The sequence below is a fragment of the Takifugu rubripes genome, chromosome 2, assembly GCF_901000725.2.
Source record: "Takifugu rubripes chromosome 2, fTakRub1.2, whole genome shotgun sequence".
Classification (NCBI taxonomy): domain Eukaryota; kingdom Metazoa; phylum Chordata; class Actinopteri; order Tetraodontiformes; family Tetraodontidae; genus Takifugu; species Takifugu rubripes.
In genome coordinates this window covers 11,261,825-11,287,228 of record NC_042286.1, presented here as the reverse complement: position 1 = coordinate 11,287,228, position 25,404 = coordinate 11,261,825, and the positions used below count along the sequence as shown (strand labels likewise).

Genomic DNA, 25,404 nt, shown 5'->3' with positions numbered 1-25,404 from the left:
CACTTTTAATATGGGTATTTAAAAATATATATCATCGATAGGTGGAATAAATAGAAATAACAGGCAGAGGAAAAGGGGGCGTTGCTTCGTTCATGACGTAGAGGGTTCCGTCGTCTGATTGGCTGAAGCGCTTCCTGCTTCTTCTTCTTGGACAGGATTAACAAGGAAGATCAGATCAACGTTGCAATGAGCCGATCGTTGCATTGAAACAAGGTGGAAGTCTGTTTAGTTTTTTTTACACTTCATTGTCACGTTTCGTCTTTTGTTTCGCGGTGTTGGATCGCCTGGGACCTGTCCGTTGTCGCCTGCGCTTGATTATTTTTGCTCTACGCGGATCGCAGCCATGATGGCGTCAAGCTACAACGCTAAGGAAGAGGACGGTCACCACTCGGGTGCTGCGAACCACGGAGGAACCGGGGCTGTTAAAAGTAAAAAGCCGGACAACACGGCGTTCAAACAGCAGAGACTTCCAGCCTGGCAGCCCATTTTAACGGCTGGCACCGTCCTGCCCGCTTTCTTCGTAATCGGACTCATCTTCATCCCCATCGGTATCGGCCTGTATGTCTCCTCAAACAACATTAAAGAGTTCGAGGTAAAGTCGCAGCTGTCATTTTGCTTGCTAATGCCACAGCTAACACCGAATACAGCAAAAACAGGCGGCGTTTTGCTGATTCTACGCTGTACATTAAAACATATGCGGCACCAACGCTAGTTACGTAACTTAAGACGCGTTATAAATGGATTTACGCATTTTTTTTACCCTGACTTCCTGATGTGTTACGTCAAAATAAGCACTAAGTATTTCTACGTACCCTAGATAAGGGTGACAGTGGAGCTGAGAGCTTACAGCGTTTCTGATGTGTTTGTTTCATGGAAATGATTAATTATACTGGAATATAATGAGGTGGAACACTGTAGGTTAAACTGTCCAATAACTCAGCAATGTGGTCTATCGGGTTATCGGATTCATAAAATGAGCCATCGTTTTGATCTTCTAAATCCTTGGCTCCACGGTTCCAGATTGATTACACCGGCGTGGACATCTCCAGCCCGTGCTACAGCTGCGCCAGGAACTTCACGTGGAACAGCACAACGCCCTGCCACTGCGTCGTCAACTTCAGTTTGGATCAGCCGTTTGAGGTGAGCACCGGCTCTCGCGGAGGTGGCCCCTCCAATCAGTAAAGAGCCATTAAGGTCTATTTCCATCGCAGGGTAAAAAGCACTCAGGCTTTGTTTGGACACCAACATTGATCATTCTGCCCAGAAAGTATCCACCGCAGCAACCCCTAGATGGGCCTGTATTGATCGTAGAAAAGCCTTGACTTTTCCTTGCTTTGTTTAATTGAGTCATTTTAAAAGTGGATATTTTCAAATATGAGAAACCTGTATTTAATACCCAGAATCCTTTGCTCTGTGCTTCTTAAATCAAATTCTGTGGATGGTTCCTCGGTCTTGCGCCGCCCCCGTCTAATGGCGTTATTGACCACAATTGGCGCTCTCCTTCCCTGCAGAACAATGTCTTCATGTACTACGGCTTATCCAACTTCTACCAGAACCACAGGCGTTATGTGAAGTCCAGAGATGACAGCCAGCTGAATGGGGACCTGTCTGCGTTGAAGGTACGCTCGTGGAACCTCTGCAGTTACTGGGACTGCGTTAGGTTAACGATGATTGTTTTTATAGAACCCAAGTAAAGAATGTGACCCATACCGCACTAGTGAGGGACAGCCCATTGCTCCATGTGGGGCCATAGCTAACAGCCTTTTTAATGGTAAGTGCAGCCAATATTGACGTTGGGTCGATTGCCGCATTTGGTCTAAACTAAGCGTTTGTTTCAGACACTCTGGAGCTGTATTACATCGATAATGGCACCAAAGTCTTAATTCCTGTGGTGAAGAAGGGGATTGCGTGGTGGACGGACAAGCACGTTAAGTTCAGGAACCCCGGAGGGAATGCCAATCTCACTGTCGTGTTCCAAGGTGCCGTTTAAAACCTTTGTGTCCTGTAACCTTTTGTCTCGTGAACGCCCGCGTCGCGCTAACAGGCTTGGCTTTCTCAGGCACGAACAAACCGGTGAACTGGAGGAAGGCGGTTTACGAACTGGACCCGTCAGATCCCGAGAACAACGGTTTCATCAACGAGGACTTCATTGTGTGGATGCGCACGGCTGCCTTGCCCACGTTTCGCAAGCTCTATCGCATTATCACGAAGAAGTCCAACGTGGAGCCCACCCTGCCCAGTGGCAACTATGAGCTGAACATCACCTACAGTATCCTTTCACATTAAATTCACGGTACTGGGAAGTCTGCTCTAGAGACCTGGCTTATATCTCAGCTTAACACTTATCTTGAAAGTCTTGTGTTAAATCATATATATATATATATATATATTTGGCGACCCCTGGTGGTTAGAAAACGATATGCAGCACGTTTACTGCATAGGCGAAACAAACGACAGAAACTCAAAAATATCAGGTTTTCTTCCCGTAAAAACCCATAGAGGAGGACCTGCCTCAATACCTACATAACTTCCTTGGATGGATGTAAACATAGGTTATGCTCACCTCATCCTCTATAATATATGTATTTAAATAAGCACCTTTAAATCAGTCACTTTTATTCAGTTGGAAGAATGTTTCACTCTCCTGCGAGCAAACAGCAGACATTAAAATTTGAAATATATAGTACTAAGCATGCTCATTAGCATGTGTATTAATAGAATTGTTTGTTTTTGACTGTCCAGAAGCTGCAGCTGTTTTTTTTTTTTTTTTAACCGCATGTAATCAGATTACCCCGTGCTCAGCTTTGATGGACGCAAGAGGATGATCCTGAGCACCATTTCCTGGATGGGGGGGAAGAACCCTTTCCTGGGCATCGCCTACATCACGGTGGGCTCCATCTGTTTCTTCCTGGGCGTCGTTCTGCTCATCATCCACCACAAATACGACACCCGCAACAGCAGCGCAGACATTCCAAACTAACCCGATCCTGGGGTCACGCTCGCTTGCCTGTGCATGCTTGGTTAAAGCTAAAAGGTCTGTCTTGACTGCCTTTTGATTTCTAGCCTGATAATACTGGTGTCTAGTCATCTGTTACGTGTTTGTGCATATTGAAGTGAGCAGCGTTGGACGTGCATCATTAACAGATCTGCCGTCAGCCGTGGATGAAGGACGCTACAGCACATTTAGCTTCATGTGAGCTGCTGAGCAAATCATTTCCTGTTTCAACTGGTCACCCACACATTAACAGAGTGTCTGTTTTATTCCAGTAATACTCTGTGAATGGCTTTATTGTTGAAAGGTGTATTTTTTTTGTGCAGATGTTTCCGTATTCTATATTGTATCACGTCCTGCTGATGAATGTACCATTCTGCATCACTGAGATCGCTTTGGTCAGAGGTAATCATGCATTTTGTGCTATTTATTAAGGTAAACACCAATATTTAATGAGTATTTGATCCTCTGGAAGGCCTAATCAGCATTGTTGGAACTTTCGTGCACTGAATAGTGCAAAATTGTCTGTTGGTCCCCTTTTTAAAAACGAAACGAAGTGCTCCTGGGAGCCTCCTAAACAGCTACTACCCACTATCGTTAATATGACCCTCGTGTTAACTTAATGTCGACCAAATTTTATGCACTTTAAAAGTGTCTGGTTTGTGAGTTCCCCTTATTTGTCTGCGTTTCCTGCAACTGTCACCTCAGTAGGATGGAACTGTTTGAACTGGGAACTTGTTTTCTATGACCTCTGTACATACTGTCCAATTAAACAACTCTGCTCTTGACTCGCTTGTTGGAGTTCAGGTGTGTCTTTTATGATGCAACAGTTAGTTATTGGAAAACTGCCTCGATTTCACAATTGCTCATTACTGGCCGTGGATGCATCATATCATATATAAAGACATATAGGCCCATAATTTACAATATTTTGACCTGTAAAGAAGACTGCACTATTCAGCCAGCAGGTGGCGACATTTTACTAAGCTGTCTGTGACGTAAGATTGCGGGCTACACTCAGATGAAAGTAAAATGCCCCCCCCCGTCATAACTCATGACCACTCACATTCACGGAGACATGAACTGCTGAGATTTTTTACGTTGGTCTTATTTTGTGTAACAAATTAATATAAATGCTGTAATCTTCGAGATTTGGCTCAGATGTAAGTGCTTGATTTAGACACTAGGGGGCGTCAAACCCCTGCGAGAGCCTGGACGAGAATGTTGAGTCAAACTCTTCAATGGAAGATTATGGTCTGTCAGTATTAGTCCTCACTGGGTTCAAAAAAGTACTCCGGCGATTCAAGTGCTTGGTCCTGACCCTCCCCGCCACCCCGACCCCATCTCTTAGACTGAAGTCTTTCATTCCAAAACATTCCAATTAAAATAAGAATCCTTCAGATTCAGATTTTCTTTCTTTGTCCCTCAACGTGAAAACACACAGAGGAAAAGACATTCAGGACTGCAAGGATAGAAGAAGAACAATCCGTAATAATAATAAATATATAATACAAAAAAAAGGAAATAAGAATGGAAACTATATAAAAATATATAAAACTCCAAGATAAATGGATGATTGCTCTTTTGTGTCACCTGTACATGGTACAGAGAGGAGAAGTCGAGTTAAATAATAAATCCGGTCCAACGTCCTTTCAGCGTTGTCTTGGCAACTATCTCTGCGATGTAGTCACGCTGATGCAGGAAACCCATTAAGTCACCAGAGGGAAAGAATGCAATTTAAAAATTCCCAAAGAGTGGCGCAGTCTGGGGGGGGGGGGGGGGGGGCGACTGACAGGCAGGGCTGTCGTAACTGGTAAACTGAGATCCGGGACCTGCCCCCCTTATTAAGTAGCTGATGGTGGAAAGATTCTTCCCATTTGGAAAGCAACTTTTCCTGCCCGGGCATCGGAGAGAGGAGAGAGGAGAGAGGAGGGTCCGGCTGCTCCTCACACTTGACTGCAGAGGAGAAGAGACGCTCCGAGGCTGACGCTCGCTGGCTGCGCTTCTGGACGCTTGAATGTAAGGAGAAAAACTTCACTTTAACTCTCTCTTGCTCTTGATTTATGCCTTTTTAGATATTCAACATTATTGTTCATTCTTAAACTCCAACACTTTAAACCAATTTTTCTATGAGCAAATGTTTGGGCTCATGTTTAAAAGTTTTTTGTCAAGTTTCATTGGTGAACTGAGATTCCTCCAAGTCCGCCTTAAAAGGCTTCACAGTAAAATTCAGAAATCGGGTCCAAAGAGAACGTAAGGAATCCATCCGTGAGACCCATCAGGGATTCGAATGACACCCACTCAGCGCGCCTGCTGCAGTGTTCCCGGCTGGGCAGCAGGCGGTGCGCGCGGCCTGCGATCCGCGGGCGTGTGCGTGCGGCCCTGGTGCGGCTCTGCCTCCAGTCGAGATCAGACTCTGACTGAAACGCGCTCCCAACGTGTGTTGCGTGTCATCCAACAACACGGACGCGACCACCGCAGAGGTCACGCATGCGCTCCCTAAGCTTCTCCGCGGTGCATCACGTCAGCAGTCATTTAAATTCCGGCGTGAATTAGCCTTTAAAGTCATTTTACCTTGTTATTTCGGTCCCGGGGCTATAAAAGGAAATAATGTGAGCAGACAGCGTCGCAAAAATTATTAAGGAATGTGGTGGAATCTTTTTTTTTTTTTTTTTTTTAACTCTCTAATTATGATGAGGCAGCATTAAATGGCCACCTCAGGGTGCAGCCATCAGCAGGAGGCATCAAGGTGTGGCAGCTGTTGCGCAAGAGAGTCCAGATGGAGCTTGTTTCGATGGAAAGATCTCATGATCCAACAGTTATTAATATTTCCACATAAAACAAGTGCACGGGGCTCCAGCATTCATGCTGGGTCGCAACTGTTCTCTCCACGCGGGGGAACGTCCCGGCGTGTTGAACACACACTCGCCTCCTCACTCCCCGTCTCTCTGCTCTCAGACCGGTTGGTGTGCTGCGGAGCCTTCAGGGGCCAAACATGAAGTTAGGGCTGTGTCTGGCCACGGCTGCCTTGGTCGCAGCCCTGCTGTCCTCCGTGGAGGCTCAAGGTAAATGCACACCCCCTCCAACACACACACACGCACACACTCACACACACGCACACACACGCCAGCCCCACTCCTTCCCTTTCATCTCCTGCTGTCTAATTTAATTTCTTTCCTCCACAGGAATAATGTGTTTGTATCGATGAATGCAATAAAGTTGTTTTGACTTTGCTGCGTATGCTGTCAGATGATGTGTTTACGGATTGATCACTGTCATGTTCTTCTCCCTCTGCAGCGTTGCTCTTAACATTTGTTAAAAAAAAAAGAAAGAAAAAAAGGATAAAGCAGCCCAAAGAGTCGAGCGACGCTCTCTCGGAGGCTCGATCTCTGACAGCCCAGTGCTGCACCTTTGTTTCAAAATGCTAATAACCCCAAAAACTGCCTAAAATGTCTGAATTTGAAAGCTATTTAGCTTTGATGGAATGGTAGAAAAAGAGGTTAAAGTCCAACAGTGAGGCTGAAATAACTGGACACATCGACTTTAAACCACCTTCAGTTTGTTAAGTGTCATTTTCAGTCTTTAGAGTTGATGTGGAAATGGGTTAAAACGGAGTTAAGTTGGTTTTAATGGCTGTTCAATCGGGTCTGAGCTCCAGATCTCTCAGTCATTGTGACTGTAAATGACTCAGAGCGATTTCCTCTGCTTACATTTGGTCTCAAATAAGGGGAAATATGGAAATATGGTATGGAAAGCTCCCCCCCTCCCGTCTGAAAGGTCTCTGGCAGAAGGGAGCGGGTTTAATCGTCCGGTCTCACATATCTCCAACCGAATGGAAAGCTGAAATCCGAGAATCGTCAATTAGTCCTCAGACAGCACCCAGACAAAGAGCCATTCTAGAACTTATTTTTTCGGGAATTTGCAAAAAAAAAAAAAAGTAAAAAAAAAATCCAAAATGCTGAACTGCAAAATAAACGGAAAGTTAATATGCGGTAACGTTTAATGTCAGCACATGTTGTGGGATTATGTTGGCCTTCGTCCTGCCTCTGCTGGTTCTCTCCTCCGACGAGAGCTCGGGCCAGGACGGCGGTCTGGCTGGGAAGCGAGGTTACCGACAGAACAGTAGCCGGCCTCCGTCTGCCACCAGGCCAGGGGCGTCCTTTATTAGGAACTGATGGGGCCCACGTCCGTGTAGCGAGGGAAACCACAGAGTCTAAACACGCTGGGGCTGTAGGAAGCAGACAGATCCGCCATTGTTCCTGGAAACCAGCAGGACATTTGGTCGAACCCAGCAAAACGAAACAATGTGCTAGCGCCGTTAAAACGTAACCGCAGCCAGCAGCCGCTTTTAAAAACCGGAATTTTGTGATCCACACGCTCCCTAACCTCTCACCGTTTGGTGGCTGAGAGGAGTACGCGCAGGAGAAATGAATGCAGTCCGTGGGGGGCCCCCCCATGGGTCGATGCGCCAGGTTGGTGATCCTCCAATCCCAGTTTGCATTTCATGGGCTCCTGTTTGTCATCTGTGCGTTCAGTGTGTCCCGAGCTATGGCATCCTACTCGGAGCGTATTCTCCAATGATATTCTGCCTTCTTTTGTACCCACCATTCATTCCAGGCTCTAAAGTGCATGCTGAGTCCCCTTGAGTCATCGCTATGGTGATATGCATGACAACCGTCTGGAGTTAAGGCCCTTAGGCCGTTGAGTTTAACCTCTCTGACAGTTCTGAGTCTGATTTACTGTCGTGGATCAGTGCATCCCAGCTAATTTGATCACTTTAAAGTCGCGATTATCTCTGAAGAAACTAGCATGACACATCGCAATGCTAAAAGATTTAATCAGGAAACAGACTAACAACTCACATTAGGACACATCAAATGAAAGTTTGAGACAGTTTGAAGCGATCCGTCCATGCGGAACGGACTAAATTTAAACCAGCAACCCACCTATTAACCCTCCCCCCTTCTTCCCTTCGACTAACCGCCACCCTCAAGAAAAGAATATCATTCTAAAATATGCTTGTCAACCGTCTGTGTGGTCCCCACTGTACATGGAAAACACCGTCCGATCGGTCAAAGTTGTTGAGCCAAACAACTTTCTCATGTACACCATGCATGAGTGTCAGAGCGCGCGTCTCGCGCTGTGTGTTTGTCTTCCTGTATTTATATCAATGTACACGCCTTCTCTGCTCTGGTCCACCTGAAAGGCCTTTCCAGCGTTTACATTCATTCTGTGTGTCTCATATGAAAAAGTACACAAGTGTCTGCGGTCACCAGTTGTGTATTTCTTTTTTAAATGGTTTGCAATGGATGTGTGCCACTCATATTTTAACCACATAAACAACACGCCGATCTCTCCTCTTTGAAATATGTTTATATACGACGTATATATAACATATGGTTTCCAATTTTCTCACGAGTCAGCAATCACACGGCAACTCCGCTTCCATTGTATAATCGGTAACTTGTGTATGAAGCCGCGGTTGTGTATTTGTGAAGCTGCGACCCGTCCTTTGATGAGAGCAGCATGTGTTAGAGCGGCTGCTCTCAGCATGGTGACGGCCCACTCGCTGTTTGCACTGCGGCGGACTGATGCTGCGCACATGTTACCGACGCTTGAGTTGGATCCAGCAACTCAAACAAAGGCCATTTTCCCTCCAAAATGGCCCCCCCTTTGCACCTTTTATTTTGTTCTCATTTGTTCTTGTCATCCTCACAAACGGACCGCAGCGTCTGTGTGTCTGTCCCCCAACAACAATGAAGGAACGTCCACTTCAGCCCTGAAGTGTTTGTTGTTGGGACCCTTTGTGAATGCCTGAATGAAAATCTCACGTACTCCCGTTTGATCAGAAATATTCGCCCCCGTCTCTGCTGGGATTTAACGCAGTGTCCTTCTCCTCTGCAGTGGAGCCCCCCTCGGACTTGAGATTTAAAATTCTAAATGAAAACTCAGTGGAAATGTCTTGGAGGAGACCCTCGGCGAGGATACAGGGCTTCAGAATACAGGTCGTATCCGATTCAGGTCAGTACGATCCAGGGAAATATGTCCTGGAAAAAATATCTCCACCCATGATCCATCTCAACTTTTCCTGTTCAATTCCTCCAGATGAAGCAGTTAGAGACTTTACCCTTGACGCTTATACCTCTGTGACCTCCATCACTGACCTGACACCTGACTTGGACTACTCGGTGTCTATAAACTCTTTCGATGGGTCGGAGGAGAGCATTCCCATCTTTGGACAGCTAACCAGTAAGTACACGTTTGGTATATGTTGACGTTTCTATTTTTCACCGTGAACCCTCCCACCCCCTGCTGAGAGGCAGAGGTGCTGGCGTGTGGTGATCACTCACCATGTGCTTCCTGTGTTTCAGTCCAGTCCGGGAACAGCAGCGATCGAGTCCGGAGGCCGACAGACACCGTCAGTAAGTATGTTTATCCTGGTGACAGCCAGGAACTGAACGGGCCGCGCTCTGTTTCTGTAGGGGTGGAGGTGGTGGTGCTGTTGATGGGGGGGGGGGGGGGGGAGTGTCCGACTGTGAACATAACGCCAAACACAACACAAACCAGTTGACGCTTGAAGAGAAAAAGGGACGGGAATGGAATGGTTCTGGTTTCTGTCGTGGGGTGGAGGGAGTATCAGGCGGTGACGCATGGATTGTGCCACCCAAGCTGCGGCTCCACTGAGCAGAACCGTTGCTGTTGGCACAGTTTTCTGCCTTTCCACCAGGAAAGTGCGCCTAGTTAGGCTACCGGACCATTTTTCGATACCCATCTATGGAGTCTAATGACACCATCCATCCATCCATCCATCCATCCAACCATCCATCCATCCATCCAACCACTCATCCATCCATCCATCCATCCATCCATCCATCCATCCATCCATCCATCCATCCATCCATCCATCCATCCATCCAGTGTCATATTCTTCTTTGTCAGCAAATTCATTAATTACCTACACAATTTTAATTCATCACGCCGCCGTGTTGTCACATGACTTACGTCACCGACAAGGCCATCGCCACCCGTCCTATAAACCCACAGTAGAAAACTTCACTGCGTAATATAAACAGAACTCCAGACACACCGGCTGCCCTTTAAAGTGTTCAGAAATGCAGCAGGGACGGCACATCTTAGTCCCATGTCAAACTGTCCTCATCCATTTCAGCATTCCTCCAGGAAACACTGACCAAACACATCTGTCAGGGAGGCTTTGAGCAAAGGCGATTAAATTCCACTGACACGGGGCTCCAGAATTGTTTTAATAGAGACACATTAAAAGCTCCAGACATTTCCACCACTGAGGTGTGGGAAGTATTACCAGCGAGCACTGCAGGTGGAATCTTTTCTAAATGTTTAGCGTGCTGAATTGTTCCCTCGGGCTGCTGGAATCCGCTGGCATACTGTAACCACTGATATTTTCTTTGATGTGAGAATATTTCGGGCTCTCCAACTAAATGTCGAGATTGTTTTAGACCACTCTGCTGCTGCCATTGACCTATGCATGACTTATTTTCGCTTTTCCTGTTGTGTAGATTTTTCGACCAATCATTAACCGGGAGGAGAATTAAGCTAACTTACTCCTCTGCTGTCTTTCTGCATAGAATGTTCCATCAGTGCAATCACAGACTTAGTTTTCCTGGTGGACGGTTCCTGGAGTGTGGGCCGAGAAAACTTTAAGCACATCCGCAGCTTCATCGCCTCTCTGGCTGGGGCCTTCGACATTGGCGAGGACAAGACCCGGGTGGCCGTGGTTCAGTACAGCACAGACACCCGCACGGAGTTCCCCCTCACCCGTTACAACAGAAGAGGAGACTTGCTCCAAGCCATCAACTCCCTACCTTACAAGGGTGGAAACACCATGACAGGTAAAATGTTTTGACCTTCCCGAAGGAGCAGAGACGTCAATTTGTTCTGATTATAGCCTGTTTTAAGATACTTTAATCTCCACTCTGCCAGTATTTATCATTCACTTCGCGATGGTATTTTGATTTATTTCCATGGGATGATAACGAAACACAGCTGTTTGTGTTAGATTACTGTGAATTTATTCTTTTACTTTTCTGCCAAAAGCTATTTTCACCAAGAGCGATATTGACATGTGTAGCTTCTGCTTTTGTCAAATTAATATGACATTGACATCTGTCTGTTAATAAGTCGAGCGTGTTGTTTTTTGGCCTAAGGCGATGCCATTGATTACCTCCTGCAAAACATCTTTACGGAAGCTGGTGGCTCCAGAAAAGCCTTTCCTAAGGTAGCCATGATCATCACTGATGGAAAATCCCAGGACTCTGTGGAGGAGTATGCTAAAAGGCTTAGGAACATCGGAGTGGAAATATTTGTCCTAGGTATGTTTTGATGAATATTACTCTCCCACGTAAATGTCTGCCTGTCCTTGGAAAGTATTTCTTTTTCCGCAGATCGGAATATCCATATTTTATATTTACCACATCTGTCACAGAGTGCAGAACACACATGCTGATACCTTGGCGCTGGACTGCTTTTTTTCAGGTATCAAAGGGGCAGATGAGGACGAGCTGAGGGAAATGGCGTCAATGCCGCACAGCAAACACGTGTACAACGTTCCCAACTTTGACCAGATCCAAGAGGTGCAGAAGAAGATCATCGGAGAGGTGTGTTCCGGTGTTGATGAGCAGCTCAGCGTTTTGGTCAGTGGAGAAGAATGTAAGTGGAAACACTCTTACTCGTATGGCTGTGGAAAACATATCTTGAGGGGCAAAGTCATGATTAATATCCCTGGTTTTACCCTCCCCATCAGTGGTGGAGCCAGCATCCAATGTGCAGGTCACAGAAATCGCATCTAAGTCAATGAGGGTCACATGGGATCCTTCATTGGGTGATGTCACAGGCTATAAGCTCACCCTCATCCCCATGCTAGCTGGAATGAAGCGTCAAGAGCTTTACACGGGGCCAACTCATACGTCTATCAATGTTCGTGACCTTTCACCCGAGACTGTGTATGAGATCAGTCTCTTTGCCCTCAAAGGACTCACTCCTAGTGAACCCATCATCACGACGGAAAAGACCCAGCCGGTAAAGGTGTCGACAGGTAAAATAGACTACTATAAACAATGCCCAGAATATTATAGGTCAGTCTTAAATTTTGCTTTGAGTAACCCTTTCATGTCTTTTTGTCCAGAGTGCTCTCTTGGAGTTGATGTGCAGGCTGATGTGGTCCTCCTGGTTGACGGCTCGTACAGTATTGGATTACAAAACTTTGCCAAAGTCCGCGCCTTCCTTGAGGTCCTCGTCAATTCCTTTGACATCGGACCCAACAAAGTTCAGATTAGCTTGGTGCAGTACAGCCGAGATCCCCACACTGAGTTTGCCCTCAACACCCACCACGACATCAACGCTGTTGTTAAAGCAGTGCGTACTTTCCCTTACCGCGGAGGTTCTACCAACACTGGCAAAGCCATGAAATATGTCAAGGACAAAATTTTTATCGCATCCCGTGGAGCAAGACAGAATGTTCCTCGTGTCATGGTCCTGATCACCGATGGAAAGTCATCCGACTCCTTTAAGGACGCGGCCACCAACTTGAGGAATATTGATGTGGAGATCTTTGCCGTTGGTGTGAAGGATGCTGTGAGGACAGAGCTCGAAGCCATCGCTAACCCCCCAGCTGATAACCATGTCTTTGAGGTGGAGGACTTTGATGCTTTCCAGAGGATTTCCAAAGAGCTGACACAGTCCATCTGCTTGAGGATCGAGCAGGAACTCCTCAACATCAAAAAGAGAAGTAAGCAGGAGGTTTGAACTTCTGACCCCCTAAGGTCAAGCCAGTGGTTTGAATAACTGCATGTGTTACTAAGCTGTTGGCAAATGACGCTAGCTTTGACATGTTATTTAGTAAAGGACAGAATACAAACTAAAATCCTAAAACCCTAATTGCCACCAGGTTCAATTAGGGTTTCTAGTCGTTGGCCACAGAATATGTGAAAGTAGTAGAAAACAAACCAAAAAGCATGTAAATTCTGTCACACTCTTTATTGAAATACAAACACATCAAGTATACAAAAGCACTCTGCAACTTAGCTGTTTACAGTAGGACTGTCATGGAATAAAAAGCACAACAAATGGCTAAGATTAACCGCACAAGTGATTGCTGCAAATTGGTTTCATAATCAGAGGTTAGGCTGAGGGCACGTCCATGGCTGTTCCACCCAGTAATGGAATCATCCCACCCAAAAAAAAAAGTACCTGATAATAAAGGCCAAAGCACACCCCGCTGACATTGTAGCATTTCACATTTTATGCTTTTCTTTTATAATCGTTGGCTAAACATGGTTGGACCCATGTTTTGAATTCTCAGAGGCTTCCTGGCAACCCCAGCAAACCTCTTTCTTGGTTGATGCTTTTGCCCCTCATTTGTTACTTGATGAATCCCTTTTAGTGTTCTTCTTATGGTAGATATTCAGACCACTGGTTACTCTTTTTCAGGTCTGCTTCCACCAAATGACTTGAAGTTCTCTGAGATCACATCCAGAAGCTTCCGCACCTCTTGGACACCACCCGCTACTAAAGTCATGTCTTATCTGGTGCGTTACCGCAAGGCTGAAGACATCACTGGCGATTACATTTCCATTGCACTGCCTGGTGATGCCACCTCGGTGGTTCTGCAACACCTTTTCCCCCTCACTGCCTACGAGGTCAACGTCTTCGCTCAGTATGACAAAGGAGACAGTTTCCCATTGAGCGGAGAAGAGACGACTTTAGAAGGTACTGTGGCTTGTGCTTGGAACTCAAATGGTACTCTGAGAGAACTCCAAATAAGAATAATTACAAACTGATGTGTTCTTTGTTGTGCAGAACAAGGACCCGTACGAAACCTACGTGTTTCAGAGGAGACTACAAACAGTTTCAGAGTGTCATGGCGAGATGCTCCAGGTCCGGTCATCAGATACCGCCTGTCCTATGTTCCACTGAGCGGTACTGGGGAAATATTGGAGGCTCAAACTATTGGAACCGAGACTTCCATCGTTCTCCAGGAGCTTTTCCCCATCACGACCTACCGAGTGTCTGTGTTTGCCGAGTATTCAACAGGCTTGGGTCAGGAGATGCAGATCGACGGCACCACCAAGGAAGGTGAGCCAGAAAATCTATTCCAGAATGACCTCTAGAAGCAAAGACAAGTGAATCCCAACTATCGTGCCATTCATTCTTTTTCATTTTCAGTCTTCGGTTCTCCTCGTGACCTTCGCGTGTTTGATGAGACCATTTCCACAATGAAACTGGCCTGGCAGCCTGCCAGAGGGAATGTCCTCCAGTACAGCATCGTCTACAAGCCTGCCGAGGGGGGTGACAGGAACGAGATAACTGTGAAGGGCGATACCACCCAGGCTTTGCTGAAGAACCTCCAGCCAGCCACCGAGTACGAGCTGTTTGTCAGCGCTCGCTACACTTCAGGGGTGGGAGATCCCCTGATTGGCACTGGAACCACTTTAGAAGGTAAGGGAGATGTGAAGCCTTTGATGCATGGTAGGAATGTTTTTATTGCAGCACAAATGCATGGACTCAGCAAGAGGACCTTGCTGAGCTGACAAACCTGTTTCTGTCATGCACATTTTTTACTGCCTTTTATTACTGTTTATATTTTGCTATGTTTATCAAAAGTGCTCGAGTGAGGTCAGTTGTCTGGGGTAACATTCTTCTCACAGGCTGATGATAAAGTAGAATTGAGGAAGTGGAGCTTTTACTTTTTACTCAACTTTCTTGAGTAAGGATTGTGCTTAACAAATGTGGGATTTGATTTAATCCTTTAACATGGGAAGGTTAGGCTTATGCCACATATTCAATGGAACTGGATGGGGAACACCATCAGCTGACCCCCACTGGCATATATAGTTCTTATATACTGTGCTGACAGTCTCTTATATCTAGAGATATCACTCGAGTTTGTTTGCTTTAAAATGGTAATCGGGGTCAACCCACACAATCCCTGATGGAACCAGTTTTGTGCATCTGTTGTTAGAGAAAGAAAGAGAAAGTTGGGGGAGGGCCTAGCCTCGGGGTGGCAGGTTGGCAACAATTAAGGTATTATGTCCCACCCATGCTTTTGGAACTCTCAACCTCACCCACTAATGGCTGGTTAATTATAGAGAATAGGGGCGTTAGAACCCAAATATATAACCTTCTGTTGTCCAACCCATGTTTTCAAAACACCTTCACTCATTTTATTTTACCATTGTAAAAACAACCAAAATGGTTAACTAATTTATTTTAGATCTTTACTTAATTAAGATGGGATAAATCTTTCTCATGAATTAGTTTGAGCCTGTGGACCAATCAACACTTCGCACGAGCTGACATCTTTCTTCATGTTGCTCTTGTCCTGGCAGTGATGCGGCACCAGGGAAGCTCCACCTATGCTTTCCTAAAAATATTTTGATCATGACAAGATGTTGGCCGTGTTTCCCCCGGTTCTCCTCATTCCCACATTGATTACAGAGCTTCATTGTCTATAGCTACAGATCGGATCTGTGTTGTCATCAAACATAGGAGCCCCCACAGGAAAAAAGCTCCATGACAAAGCATTTTGTTGAGCCCGTCTCTTTTACGCAGCGCTGACGTCAGCGCGGCACCAACACCGGTCTCATTGTTTCGAGTGACACTCAGTGACCCTCTGTGTGAAGTCCACGTAGGCGAGACTGGAAGAGAAAAGTCCACAAAGGCGTACCTTGTGGCAAGAAGTGGATGTCCGCCAACACAGAAGCCTTGAGACGGACAAAATTCAAACATCCTGATATGAGTCAGGAGGAGGATGGAGAAGCATGTGGCTATTATACACAAACATGGCCAGTTATTTACTGAAGAGGGAGATTTTCCCAGCATGTGCGGCACGTTTTCTAAGAGGACCTTGAAAGCAGCTTGAACTGTCTGTATGGTTACCAAGAGTAATGTCTGCTCATCTTCAGGGTGGGGCCGAGGACAAGCACAGGCAGGGTGTCTGAAGAAAAGGGTTATCTGAAAGCTTTAGTGAAAGGTCACAGGGTTTGGTCTTTGGGGCATTGTACATTAATTATTAACTACCTACTGTTTCAGAGAAAATATCACACGTGCCAGATTTTTTTTATTTTTTTTTGGTGAAGAACGACACAGCATCAGGTGAAACTGACACATCATGGTTTGATTCCCTCTAAATCCAAAGCCTTTGTCTACATCGCGCAGTGCCAGGCTCTTGTTTGAAGTAGAAGGCCAGAGAGGGGGAGCATTTGGCTCATAAACACTGAGGGCTTCATCTGTGAGGCTCAAGGTAAACTAAGAGTAATAAAGTTAGGGAACTCTTGCGCTGGGTGCCAGCGCTGAGGTAGCATTTTGCAGGAAGTATGACTTTCCTGCAGTAAATTTTAGAAGGACTACAAGTGGTAAACACGTCTTTTTAAAGAAACACTTGCCTAATAGCGATGCAATGAGTCAAGAGATGTTGAAAAAAACATCAGAGGAACTTGCTTCCCAAGAATTGATTCTGATGTCTCGTCTCTGTTTGGCTGGCACCACTCATATTTTCAGCTTCTATGCCTGCACATGCCCTCTCTTCAGCAATCCTCAGCTGTGTCATGCGGGATTTTTTTTTTTCCAGAGAAGTGGGTGAGGCTCGGACTGGTGTGAATTTGTGATCTGGTTTTACCCAGGGTCTTAATTTAAGGGAATGTTTCTCCTTAAAGTCTGACATGCTTTTTAAAGTGTAATAGAGAAAGATTAGTGGATCCAGAAGGGTTTCATTACATGAAATTACATATGTGTTTCCACAAATATTTGTTCATATATATTTATGCACACATCTTGTTCCTTCTGGCAAATGTTACAGGAATTTAGCTAAAGAACAGCATGCTGGGAGTCAAATAGAAAAGAGAAGTTTGTGAGTGTCTTTGCACACCATGTGTTCCATGTATGCGTGCTTTGCTGTTTGGAGTGACCTGCAGAAGTCATTATCTGGTGATCCCCGCTCTCTCGGCTCACACACAGATGGAAAAGTCAGTCAAGTTCAGCCTGTAATGTTGGCAAAGTTGACCCTCTTTGATGGGATGTGTATGCTCTCTATTTAGATGTGACTCAGACTGTTTTCATTGTCCGCGTGAAAGAGTGCACTTCTTCGGTGTTTGCCCTCGCTCCTCATACCTGAAGGTGTGAACCACACAGGCAGCACTGCTACTGTTATTTCTATTCAGGTCAGCCTTAAATTCATCTTTAACAGATGGGTGCTGAAAAGCATTCATAGCGTGACAGATAAATGCCGTGTCTGTCTTTTGTGCTGTGTGTTCAACATTATTGCACATCTGGTGCCTCTTCTCTCCTCTCCCTCTCCCTGTTTTTTTTTTTTTTTTGCTTTTACTTAATTAAATCTCATCTGGAGATGTTGTATAAGGTTTGGAGGAACCACCCAGCTCCACTGCTGCGCCTGTGATTATATTGCTGTTTGAGGCTGGCATGTATGGGTTTGAATCAGGATCAGGGTGGGTGAGGTTGTGTGGGAGAATAGGTGGCAGCCAAATCCTGATGTGGTCCATAACACCCGCTGCACAGAGCCAGAGCCTGGAGACCACATCTCGACCCTCTCAGCCATGCGTGCGCTAGTCATTCATCACGGAAACCCACCAGAAAATTCCCTCTCGTCCATGTCAAATCAGTACTTTTCACGACGGGCTCCCAGTCTGAGCTCAACATCTGCGATTGTAGCGAAGGCACGTTCGTGGATTGGGTTTCCTCTGTTTCGATGGAAAATGAAAGCGCTGTCAGCAGAGGCACTGAGATGTGATTTGTGATTAGTTTTGCAGAGATTTTTCCAGCAGATTCTGAAGGGAGAAAATTACTCTGGACAAACAGATCCTGAGGGGTTAAAGCAGAGCCTCAGACCTGCACAATATCTGCGTGATATATGAACAGTTTCATCGTGTGGGACTGGTCACACGAGCTCTATTGTCTCAGTTGTAGATAAGAACCCCTGAAACAGACGTGTGGTGGTGTCGGTGTTTCTGTGGTAATACCTGTTGCTTTTCCTGTGTCCACAGAGCTGGGTTCACCTAGAGACCTGACTACCAGAGACGTCACCGACACCAGTTTCCTGGTGTCATGGGTTCCCGCCCCCGGTAACGTGCGCCAGTACCGGATCAAGTGGAAGTCTCTGTACGGAGAAGAGGCTGGAGAAAAGACAATCCCGGGAGACAACACGGCTGTGGTTCTGGATGGCCTGACCCCCGAGACACGCTATCAGGTGTCTGTGTCCGCTGTCTACGGCCACGGAGAGGGCCAGCCACTGAATGGAGAGGAAACCACCGACAGTAAGTAACGCCTCGCTTTCTACGGTTGCTAATTTGTGTATATTTCTCAACCTGAAAATGATTAACAAAAAAGCGGATGTAACTGTGACATATTGTTCAGCATGAATAGCCAAACGGTGATCCTTCCCTTATTAGGCGCACCTCAATGAGAATAGCACATTGTGGGGAAATCTTGCACCAATTTGTCGAGCAGAGAATGAAATGTGCTCTTGAAAAACCTTTCCAAACCATCATTAATGTTTATTCATACTGGAAAGAATGAAAGACACGCAGCAAACACTGTGAAGCAGCTCTGCAGGTTTAAATGTTAACTCAAATGGTGCTCACTCCTCCACTCGCTGTGCTCCCACTTATCAGCTGCGCTCCACATAAAACACTTTGAAGTCCGCTACACGAGACGGACTTGGATGCACTGTTTTTTTCCATTAATAAAAGCCCTCCCTCTGAAGTGGAGCGGTCTGGATATTTTCCTTAACCCGTTTTGAGGGCAACTCACACTTGAAAATAAGGAACCCTTTATTGATGCACAATGAGGTGAAAAAAAAGAAACTTTGGCTTTTCTGAAATTCACAAGACATCTGTGTCTGGCTCCCAGAAATGGCCAGCTAAACATAATCCGTCATTTAAATCTTTGCCTGTTTAATATATACTGCTGAATTGAGTGAACCTGCAGTTATTTGGGTAGATTTGTATCCACACGCATGTGGAAACTGAGCAGATATCCAGATGAAAGTCTGCTAGGTAGTCAAGCATGTTACTGTTTAGTTTGCTTACCAGCAGGAAAGCCGTGCTGCTTATATTTCCAAAGGTTCTGTTGGAAACATAGGCAGTTCAGCACAGATTCAGCACAAATTTCCATCTGAACAAGGCCCAAAATCTACATTTTTCCCTCAGACCTTTCATTCATCATTTTGCCCTGTTTAACTTTGTTCTTGCTCTTTTCCTTCCTTCTAGTTTCAGCTGCTGCTAAAGTGATTGTTGTCTCTGAGGAGACAGAGAGAAGCATGAAGGTGACGTGGCAACCAGCACCTGGAAATGTGCTCAACTACCGTGTTACCTACAAGCCCAAATCAGGAGGCCGCCAGCTGGCTGCCAAGGTGCCTGGTGGCAACACCTCTACCGTGCTGAGACGCCTCACTGCCCTCACCACCTATGACCTCACTGTTCTGCCAGTGTACCGTTCAGGAGAAGGCAAAGCGAGGGAAGGAGAGGGGACCACATGTATGTCGATCTATCAGACGTGCCACACAATAGAGTTCTTTCGAGTAAAAGTCCAGTTCAATCTCACTTCCTTTGTTATAGTGACACCTTATAAAGGTCCCAGGAACCTCCAGACCTCTGATCCTTCCAAGACTAGCTTCCGTGTAACTTGGGATCCTGCTCCGGGTGATGTTAAGGGATACAAGGTCCAGTTCCATCCTGTAGGGGAGGACATTGACCTTGAAGAACTTCTGGTTGGTCCGTACGACAACACTGTGGTGCTGGAGGAGCTGAGGTGTGTCATCTGGCCGAAATTGTTTCCCCTGTGATTTTTTTTTTGCCAAATTGCTATAAAAATTCCTTGTCTTCTGGCCCACAGAGCTGGTACCAAATACACAGTGAGTGTGTTTGGCATGTTTGATGGGGGAGAGAGTTTGCCATTGGCTGGAGAAGAGAAGACCACTCTCTCTGATGATCCCGACACAGAATTTCCGCCATCAGGTGAAGTTATTCTGTTATAAAACCCACATGTGTTATATACATCAGATAAAACTCTGTGTGCCGAACAACCAAAATGTTAGAATTAGATCTGAGCACTATTAAACATTGTCACTGTTATGTCTCTGGGCCTCCTCAGTCAAACACTGGAGGCTATAGCACATTGTTAAATGTTGCTTAGTGAAATACACTTTAAACCCCTTCCCCATAAAATCTGACGGGTTTCACTAAATATGTTCCTCAAAGGCTCACAGAGGAACATGTCTAATGTCCTTTCCATCCGCCTGCCCTACTTGTGCCGTTCTAGGCTTCTGATTTTTTAATGGACATAGGTTTGACCCACATATGCATATATGCCCTCTATGCTGTTAGAAATCCCTCTTTTACAGACTAGAGTGTGAGAAAAGGGGAAAATGTTGTGTTGGCTGTGAGGAGGGGCTTGCAAGGTCAGACTGACCACTCGGCTGCAGGCCCTGTCCTGAGGAGAAGGCAGCTCTTTTGTTGTTGACAGCTCTGAAAGATAAAATTGCAGAGGTGAGAGAAGCTAACCCTTCTCTGTACCTTTTGCCAGCTGTGGTTAGCTCGGGGGAACAGAAAGGTGTGGAAAAACACTTCTGAAACCTTCCCTTTGATCCCTTATCAAATATGCAGGGAGCATTTCCAACAAACCCAGCAGCCACATTAAGTCAAATATTATTTTTCTTTACCTAACAAACATAAAACAAGAGTCTTGTTGTCTACATTAGATGTGTGAGATTTCTATTTACCACAAATTTGAAAATCAAATATTTAACCTGTTTTCAGTTGCAGGAAACATCAACAGTTACATTTTTCCAGTGCGCACCTGCAGATCTTTTTTAGGTGGCACGGATCAGGTGACTTCCTTGTCATCGCAAAGTGGTTTGGAAAGCTGGAGCTGAAAATGACGCTCTTCAGGGCACTGTAAAAACGGATGCCTTTGATATGTCGTGTGGCAGTAACATTTGCTCCTGGGAGAGAGAGAGAACGAGAGAGAGAGAGAGAGAGAGATCCATGCCTCCAAAATGAAGACACAGGACAACATGCAACGGAGGAAGAAGATCATTTTAATTCCTGGGGGGAAAAAGGATGGATTTATGTCTTTCTAGTGAATGTGCTTCCTTTGTGCCACTGAAAAATGCACTGATGTTATCGAACTTCCTCTCTTTGATGACCTCTTCTCCTCTTACAAACACACTGCTTATCACAATTCACCATGCACGTCATTTTATGTGCTCCGCAGTTGAGAATGAACTTGAATGAGGTCTGACCCTTTTATCCTGCTGACACGATCATGTTTCACCCTCACAGAGGTGACTTGCAAGACCAAGGCACAGGCCGACATTGTGTTGCTGGTGGACGGCTCCTGGAGTATCGGACGCCTTAACTTTAAGACCATCCGTGCGTTCATCGCACGTATGGTGGGAGTCTTTGACATTGGCCCCGACAAGGTCCAAGTTGGTGGGTACCACACAACCCCACAACGCTGTTGGAGTGTTATGACAATAATGCAAGCTTTAGGAAACTGTTGTAACAATTATTTTGGGGGTATATTTCAGGTCTGGCTCAGTACAGTGGCGACCCAAAGACTGAATGGCATTTAAATGCTCATCCAACAAGGAAGTCCCTGTTAGATGCTGTGGCCAACCTTCCCTACAAAGGAGGAAACACGATGACCGGTACTTACATATCTCAGTCAACGCAGTGGCTTTTCCTCTTCTGCTAGCCAGCTCATCATCCTCTCCTTACAGGCATGGCTCTGAACTACATTCTCCAGAATAATTTCAAAGAGAATGTCGGGATGCGACCGAACGCTAGGAAGATTGGAGTGCTGATCACCGATGGCAAATCTCAGGATGATGTTCATCTGAGAGCCCAGAGCTTACGAAATGAAAACATTGAGCTCTATGCTGTTGGTATGTGAAGCTTTGTTCCTGATTTAAAATGGGTTTATTGAAAAAATGTATTTATTGAATGTAAATGCTAATGAGTTGCTCCTTAACATTCAGGTATTAAGAATGCCGAGGAAAATGAGCTGAGGTCCATCGCTTCAGACCCAGACAGCATTCACATGTACAACGTAGCTGACTTCTCTTTCTTGCTGGACATTGTCGACAATCTTACAGACAACCTGTGCAACAGTGTCAAGGGACCAGGTATGTATAGATTTACAATCGTATGCATAGAGAAGAATAGTGGACTTGTTTGAATGCAGAATGCTCCTTCATCCTAGCCATAGACATTTGAGTCTAGTAATATGAAGAATTCCACTCCTACATGCAGCTGCACAGCTGGCCCAACTTGGAGGGCCTGACTAGAAAGCAAAGAATGAGCCAAGCGTTCCAGACATATCGCAGAGCTATTGTTTTGGCATAGCAAACTGGCTGTGCTAATGGAATGAAAGTGCTGGTATTTGATTCTGTAGGGAAACCCCTTGGATGTGACATCAGAGTCACGATAGGCGCTATTGTGTAAATGGCTGTAACAACCAGCATTGGTGCTAAAATGGAATTGTGGACAGATTTAATGGGGGGCCACATTTACAGTCTTTTTATGCATCTAACAGGAGGTCCACCCGAAGCTCCCACTAACTTGGTAACATCCGATGCCACCCACCAATCTTTCCGAGCTTCCTGGACTCCCCCAGAAGATCTACCAGACAAGTACCGTGTGGAGTACACCTCTCCTACAGGGCAGACAAGACAGGTGCCATCTATCATTCACCTACTGAGATGAAATGCTGATCTGTGAATTCATCATACCACTTTCAAAGTCCTTTCAGTGAGTACGATCATCTAACTTTACCATCTGTTTCAGGTATATGTGGATGGAACAGAGAACACTGTTGTTCTCCAGGGCCTCAACCCCCTCACACAGTACGGGGTCGAGGTCTTTTCAGTTGTGGATGAAGAGAGCAGCGAGCCTCTTCAAGGAGTTGAAACCACACGTAGGTTTTCTTACAATGGATTTTTTTTAACTCACATTTTGTCATTACTGCATGATGCAGGTTTAATCTCCTCAAGAGTGATCTTCTTCTGCCATTAATGTCATATCCTTTTGCTCACCAGTCCCTCTGAGTGCCGTGAGATCCATGGACGTGTATGATGAACACACCACCACCATGCGAGTGAGATGGGAGGAGGTGGATGGCGCAACAGGCTACATACTGCGTTATGACGCCATTAATGCCACTCAACCCACTGTTGAGCAGGAGGTAAGCAACGCTCAATCAAAATGGGATCAGACTAAATGAAAGGGCATCCCGCCAGTCACCTATGAAAATGAAAGGTTTGTTCGAAGAGAGAAAAAGCTGCAATGCTGCTATGTTGCATTTTATCCAAAGAGTTTGTCTGTGTCCTTCCTCTGACCTGTTGCTGCTGTGCTCCCGACCCCCCTACAGATCAGAGTGGGACAGGACAAAACTGATGTCCAGCTGGAGAAGTTATTCCCCAACACAGCCTACGGGATCTCTGTCTTGGCATTGTATGGCGAGTCAGCAAGCACACCCCTGAGCGATCAAGGAGTCACACGTATGTGGTCGACAAGCAAATGTGTTGTTTTCTGGTGACACCTGACCTTCAGCAGGCTGACAGACGCAAATCTCCCTGTCCATCAGTGCCACTACCACCTGCCGGTGAGCTCAGGGTTCGTGACGTCACCCACAGCACCATGAATCTTGACTGGGATGCTGCTCCAGGGCCTGTAGAGAAATACTTAATCACCTACAAACCGGACACTGGCGACACCAAAGAAGTGAGTTCCTGTTGATCTCTGCCCCGTCCATCCGGGTGTTATCCAACCCAATCCTGGAGGACTGTTTGAACCATCAGGGTTGATGAATGATGAATTTTTATGCATATTTTTGACTGATTGCTCCACATATTGGCGAGTCGCCAATAATGGAGACCGCAGCTGCTTGGGGGGACACCGGGGAATGATTTGGAGTCCAGTGAAACCCAAACAGGGTTTGCTGGGGTTAAAGGCCCGCTCTGATGTCGGGATTGGACCAATATTTTATAGTTGCATGTCCCCTTTTGGGACTTTTTGCGGCTACCTCAGACAATTCTACAGCCTGCCTTTTGCTACTTCCTTACTCATAAATCGAGAGGAGGTAGGCTTCAAAGTTCTGCTGATGGAAACACATATGTGAAAGTGGGGCAGGTTTTGTGATTATCATCATTCTCTCATCCAACCCAGAAAGTAACAAAATGTCATGTTAGACCTTATAGATTACTTCTGGGGCAGCTAATTTTCCTTCCATGTAGCAGATACAATTAACAGTGTAAAATATTTTACATAAACTGAAAATTTGAAAGATCAGCAACTATAGTTAACAGCTGTGCAAAGCGGCCAATAAAACGTCCAGAATAATTCCCTTCAAATTTCCGACTTCCTGAGATGAAGATGGAACGTTATAGAAAGTCCAATTAAACCAGCATGATGTTTCCTGTTATAACTGCAGGTGTTGGACACAAACTTTATTGTTTGCTGTGTGTTTGTTTGTTTCCACGTTCCTCTGGTAACAGTTTTATACTGTACCTTCCAGTCTCATGTGCACATTCCTGGGTTCTACAAACTACAGGTTTGACATGAGCTGGAAAAGAATACCAAAAGGAAATGGAACGTTCATAATTTTTACTGTTAATATAGGGTTGCTTTTTATTGCCACATTTACCAAGCATGTTTAATTATTTTATAGCTGGAAGTTGATGGAAGTGTGACCAGCAAGAAACTAGACAACCTGATCTCACAGACTGAGTATTCCCTGGCTGTTACTCCGATCTACGATGTGGGACCTGCTCAGCCAATGCTGGGAGAAGCGATTACTGGTAGGGATGGAAACTTTCCTAACTAAAAGACACCATTGAGCACTGTGATAGAGATCACACTGATCTTCCTTTCCTCTGCTCTGTAGATGTGGTTCCTGCCCCCAAGAACTTGCAGTTCTCAGATGTAACTCAGACCAGTTTCAGAGCCACCTGGGATCACGGAGCCCCCGACGTGGCTCTGTACCGCATTGGCTGGAGCAAAAAGGGAGAGAACAACTTCCAATATGTAAGCAAAAACCATTTGTGCAGGTATTCCTTGATGATTCCCACAGAGACAGCCTTGGCACATCTGAATGGCCAGCGGAGGCAGAGGGAACATGGGAAATGCAGGCTTTTGAACCAGTTGCTGGGATATTTGTTGTTGCAACGGTTTTGGCCTTCCCACGAGCTGTGCTTTGTTTTCCACATCAGGAAATTCTGAACAATGATGAGACCACCTACGTCCTGGAGAATTTGGAGATTGACACACCCTATGATGTGTCTGTCACCGCCATCTATCCGGATGAGGCGGAGAGCGAGGATCTGCTGGGCACAGAGAAAACATGTAAGGGGAACCACACCAGCT

At 45.7% G+C, this 25,404-nt stretch overlaps 2 protein-coding genes across 4 annotated transcripts in view; both read left to right on the top strand.

Annotated features, from left to right (window-relative positions):
- The first annotated feature begins 122 nt into the window (after window positions 1-122).
- On the top strand, window positions 123-3,780 carry LOC101077692 (cell cycle control protein 50A). The gene is made up of 7 exons (XM_003962420.3): window positions 123-592; window positions 1,021-1,140; window positions 1,512-1,619; window positions 1,684-1,771; window positions 1,839-1,979; window positions 2,060-2,269; window positions 2,787-3,780. The coding sequence occupies exons 1-7, from the start codon at window positions 344-346 to the stop codon at window positions 2,978-2,980; spliced, it is 1,110 nt and encodes a 369-aa protein (XP_003962469.1). The 5' UTR covers window positions 123-343; the 3' UTR covers window positions 2,981-3,780.
- Window positions 3,781-4,848: 1,068 nt separating this feature from the next.
- Window positions 4,849-25,404, top strand: part of col12a1a (collagen, type XII, alpha 1a) — a 41,103-nt gene continuing 20,547 nt past the window's right edge. For all 3 annotated transcript variants that reach the window (XM_011616046.2, XM_011616041.2, XM_011616055.2), the window contains exons 1-29: window positions 4,849-5,011; window positions 5,951-6,057; window positions 8,897-9,013; window positions 9,098-9,241; window positions 9,364-9,414; window positions 10,597-10,860; window positions 11,176-11,340; window positions 11,504-11,677; window positions 11,772-12,062; window positions 12,153-12,755; window positions 13,457-13,735; window positions 13,826-14,101; window positions 14,192-14,464; window positions 18,025-18,294; window positions 19,249-19,515; window positions 19,597-19,789; window positions 19,874-19,995; window positions 21,322-21,471; window positions 21,570-21,689; window positions 21,762-21,926; window positions 22,020-22,166; window positions 22,577-22,716; window positions 22,828-22,957; window positions 23,079-23,224; window positions 23,411-23,540; window positions 23,627-23,763; window positions 24,710-24,839; window positions 24,926-25,065; window positions 25,251-25,383. In XM_011616046.2, coding sequence (XP_011614348.2) covers window positions 5,988-6,057; window positions 8,897-9,013; window positions 9,098-9,241; window positions 9,364-9,414; window positions 10,597-10,860; window positions 11,176-11,340; window positions 11,504-11,677; window positions 11,772-12,062; window positions 12,153-12,755; window positions 13,457-13,735; window positions 13,826-14,101; window positions 14,192-14,464; window positions 18,025-18,294; window positions 19,249-19,515; window positions 19,597-19,789; window positions 19,874-19,995; window positions 21,322-21,471; window positions 21,570-21,689; window positions 21,762-21,926; window positions 22,020-22,166; window positions 22,577-22,716; window positions 22,828-22,957; window positions 23,079-23,224; window positions 23,411-23,540; window positions 23,627-23,763; window positions 24,710-24,839; window positions 24,926-25,065; window positions 25,251-25,383 — 5,227 coding nt within the window. In that variant the 5' untranslated portion in view covers window positions 4,849-5,011; window positions 5,951-5,987. The remainder of the gene's footprint in view (window positions 5,012-5,950; window positions 6,058-8,896; window positions 9,014-9,097; window positions 9,242-9,363; window positions 9,415-10,596; window positions 10,861-11,175; window positions 11,341-11,503; window positions 11,678-11,771; window positions 12,063-12,152; window positions 12,756-13,456; window positions 13,736-13,825; window positions 14,102-14,191; window positions 14,465-18,024; window positions 18,295-19,248; window positions 19,516-19,596; window positions 19,790-19,873; window positions 19,996-21,321; window positions 21,472-21,569; window positions 21,690-21,761; window positions 21,927-22,019; window positions 22,167-22,576; window positions 22,717-22,827; window positions 22,958-23,078; window positions 23,225-23,410; window positions 23,541-23,626; window positions 23,764-24,709; window positions 24,840-24,925; window positions 25,066-25,250; window positions 25,384-25,404) is intronic.

Coding starts and splice junctions, on each gene's coding strand:
- LOC101077692 (XM_003962420.3), top strand. CDS start 344: ATGATGGCGTCAAGCTACAACGCTAAGGAAGAGGACGGTCACCACTCG. Junction 1,620..1,683: donor GGGACCTGTCTGCGTTGAAG/GTACGCTCGTGG, acceptor TTGTTTTTATAG/AACCCAAGTAAAGAATGTGA. Junction 1,772..1,838: donor AGCTAACAGCCTTTTTAATG/GTAAGTGCAGCC, acceptor CGTTTGTTTCAG/ACACTCTGGAGCTGTATTAC.